The sequence below is a fragment of the Impatiens glandulifera genome, chromosome 1, assembly GCF_907164915.1.
Source record: "Impatiens glandulifera chromosome 1, dImpGla2.1, whole genome shotgun sequence".
Lineage (NCBI taxonomy): Eukaryota > Viridiplantae > Streptophyta > Magnoliopsida > Ericales > Balsaminaceae > Impatiens > Impatiens glandulifera.
Window position 1 is genome coordinate 148,909,629 of NC_061862.1, and position 4,231 is coordinate 148,913,859.

Consider the following 4,231-nt stretch of genomic DNA (forward strand, 5'->3'; position numbering starts at 1 on the left):
AATAATTGACTCAAATTATTTTAAAAATATTATAAAATAGGGGAATAAAAAACGATAAATCATAAAATATAATACATTTATATTCTTAATTAGGATTGTAAACCAAATGGATATTTAAACCACTTAGAATGGCCTTTCCATCAACACCAAGCCCATCCCCTGACAATGGACCAGCCCATCAACCCAATATTGACATGGCGTTGAGCATTTATATTCATATTTCATTCCTCACATTTTGGGTATGGATCCGCTGAATACTCCAAATATCCAATATTATAATATTTTTATTCTGATTTTGACTTTGTTTTATGTGTGAATCGAGATGAATCGGTTATAATCACTATTCATTTTCAAATACAAACCCGAAGAATATTTTATTTTTATCTTTATCATCGACCCAATTTGAATTATTCATCTCGATTCCATTTCAATCTGAAAATACTTGTTGATATTATATTTTCGGATACACATTGCATCTATGGAGAGAAACGGGTACTTACCCCGTCGAGGAGTGAAGTATCCTTCTTTAAACTCGATTTTCATTTAACTACCTGACCCGAACATGATGAGTATCTATATTTATATTCCAACTCCGGTTCGTCGGATATCTGATCCCTGACGGATAGCTCATTACCCGTTAAATATTTATAAGATTTTAGATATTGACGAAGAATTTTGCATGTTCCACATCATCATCATCCATATATCAATTAATATCTTTTAATTTAATTTTATGATTAGTTAATTCGAATTGATCACCATGCGTAAAACTAAAACAAATTAGAGGAAAGGTGCCGCCATTGCATCATTGGACATGCTCATCACCACATAACATGCATGTCCGCCACGTCATCATAAGTTTGTTGAAAAGTAACCTCATAAGAAAGGACAGTCGGTGCGATTGGACATGCGTGCTTTTTCTTTATACATATATTTAGGATTAGTTTGATTCAACTTATTTTTTAAACTTATTTTTTAATATGTTAAATAAGTTTGATAACATTATATTGATAGATATGAGCAATGTGTTTTCATAACATTGAGATAAAACAAGTTTTTAATCATTCAAATTACTTTAACAACTTATTTATAATTATTGTTTATTATGTGCAATCAGACTAGTCCTTAATTGTTGTACATTTATCGTTCACCGAATTACATATTTTATCTTGAGTAATTCCTCTCACTATTACCATTTTTTTTTATATACTTTGGCTTTATGGCATTTCTAAAGATTAGTACAACTCATATGAGAAATCTTAATTATTTTAATTTTTTATAATAAAAAAACATTGTCACACTTGTTTTATATGGTTGGTCTCATTAGTACTAAATCTATTCATTTAATTTGTATTGACTATGATTTGAAAATAATGGCCTTTAAACTTATCTTATAATTTCTCATACATATATATGAGCTTCTCTTCACTTTCCTTTCTCAATTAATATTATGTATTCATTCAACCAAATACTATACATGGAGAATAATCATCACAACCGTGGCAACAACGAAAAACCTTATCGATGCAGTTTTTGCAAGAGAGGATTTCCAAATGCGCAAGCGCTTGGAGGGCACATGAACATCCATAGGAAAGAAAGAGCCAAACTCCGAGAAGATCAACTTATGATGAACGCCGATCATTCTCATTCACGTGAGCTTGAATTGAAGCTAGATGATCATCATTCAAGTAGTGATAAAACAATTATTCGGTCAAAATTAAGTCCTAAGAGAGAAGCGCCGGTTTTGATGATCAAGACTTCAACGGAAGAAAAGACCGAGGCCTTAAAAGAAAGGTGTGACGACAACGATGAAAATATAGATAGAGTTTCACATTTAATTGTAGACAAGGATATTCGGATTGACCTTGAACTTCGATTAGGGTTACAAACATTGTTAAGGGATGCATGAGATCCAATGTCTTTAACTAATGATATGCATTTAGACTTTTTTTATTAGATATATGATCCATATATAGAACTTAATAAAGTTCATATATACATTATCACTTTTTAGTAATCCTATTTATTTTTGCTTAAAAAATGAATATTAATTTATCTTTCAGTATTGTAATATGACAGTGAACAAACTTTTTTTAAAGCACTTTTAATAAATGAATGATTTTCACAAATTTATGTTTTATAGAAAAAAAAATTCATTATTATACCATACATTTGCGTCTTCGTACTTTATTTTGTGATTAACATTTTAATTATATATATTTTTTTAAATGTGTAATCAGTTTTCTACATCTAAGAATGCAAAGTCTTGTAATTAAATATGATTAAGGAGCTTATTAATTGGAGATTAAAGTTGAGAAAGATAGTTTTGTTACAAATGATTTTGGATGAATTTTCTCTATGTCCACAAACACAATTTGATCCCTTAATTTATTTTGAAATCATATATTGGTTCCACCATAAACTCTTTTTATTGATTTAAATTTTATCTTTAAAGTATTTTTTTATGATTTATATTCTAGATACCTATTATTTTTATATTTACTTGAACAATTAAAAAATGACATTTTTTAGTTTTTATCTTAAATTTGGAAATGAGCCCAATTCACACAAATCAACATGAGTTATGACTTAGGACACAACACGACTCATATAATGGACTGTGTTAGGCTTAGATTTTATGGTCCATGTGTACTTGTAATATTAGTACAAATAGAAGTACAATAGACTAGATAAATTCAAAAAAATAACATGTTTGAAAAAAGTTATGAAGTTTAATGTTTAAACAAAAATAAGATAATATTTTTTATTTAAAAATCATAATTTCGAATTTATAATACATGTTATTATATTACTAGTAATTCACAGCACAATCACAACTAATTGTTAGTATTAATATTTATTAAGTATTTGATTAAACAAAAAAATTGAATAATTCTTATATACAATTTTTTAACATTTAAATTAAGACAATAATTTATATATTTATCAAAAGAAATATTAGAAGCAGATGTATATACTTATGTTTTATTTTACATTTTTTTATTGGTATTAAACTATATAATTAACTCATCAGATAAAGAAGAGATATGAATATAACTCTTATTTTTATTTATAGTTAAAATTTATTAATATATTATAATTGAAATCATTATAATAGTAGAAAAAGCATATCAGGGAGACAATAAATAATTTGATTGAAGTTGTTTTAGTTGGCCAAGCTGATAAAGTACACATCAAAATATTTATTTAAGCAGGGTCATGTTAGACTTATATTTTACAACATGCACCCCAATAATAATACAAACAAGATTTGTCAAATTTTGACAAATCATATATTTATTAAATGTGTTGTGTTATATTATATAAACAAAATAAAGATAAAACTTATATTTGTTGAAATTTTAAATATTTTAATATAACATTTTGACTATTTTATAATTAACTATTATGTATCATCAATTCAATCCGATAAATTACACAATTAATCGGATTTATTGACAATGTTGAATTAGAATATCAAATTATTGAACACTGCACAAATATGACACAAATCACAACAAACACAAATTGCTTAAGCTCGATCTTGCTACATCGCCAAAATGCAAAAGTCTACATTATTCTATGAATTGCGTTTGTGATTTGTTGAAAAGATTATGATCAAAATTATTCGAGAATTCTTTTTAACATAATTATCTCAAAGGAATTTTTGAGCGTTAAAATATTATTTTGCATGGATTTATTTATAAAAAATAAATAAGTCTTTAAAAGTACAAAATTTTGTGCTTTTTAAGATGTATAACACCATTATAATAAAAAAAATGTATTTTTTTGTAACGTGTATTAGATTATTTAGTTAGACTAATTAATTTAAACAAATTAAAAATCATAAAATGAATATGCATTGCAATACATCATTTGTTAAATAAAACTATTTGTTTTTAGTTGTAATTTAACACAATTTGGAACATTTGGGAAGTACAAATTATATAATCATTTCGGAAACACGCCAATTATATGTATAGATCAATCATCTATTACACAAACATCATCATGTCTTGTTAAGCGACCTATTCAAACTCGATCTAAAATCAATTTAATCGTCCAAACCAAACCGAATTAAGATCTATTGTTTTATTTTGAGTTAACAGTCTCAATGACTCAATTAATAGGTCTGATTACATTTGGACCAGCGAGTAAACTTTATAAAATGAGATTAATCATTTTTGTTCCCTTTCTCTGAAATTTGGTAATTGGTAACATAATTTTTTTT

At 26.3% G+C, this 4,231-nt stretch overlaps 1 protein-coding gene across 1 annotated transcript; it reads left to right on the forward strand.

The window, feature by feature from the left end:
• The first annotated feature begins 1,477 nt into the window (after positions 1-1,477).
• Positions 1,478-1,909, forward strand: LOC124910298 (transcriptional regulator TAC1-like). Its single transcript, XM_047450928.1, has one exon. It carries the CDS (start codon positions 1,478-1,480, stop codon positions 1,907-1,909), a length of 432 nt encoding a protein of 143 aa, XP_047306884.1.
• The last annotated feature ends 2,322 nt before the right edge of the window (positions 1,910-4,231 follow it).

Bases quoted from the DNA above. Each gene is read 5' to 3' on its own strand.
- LOC124910298 (XM_047450928.1), top strand. From the start codon at position 1,478: ATGGAGAATAATCATCACAACCGTGGCAACAACGAAAAACCTTATCGA.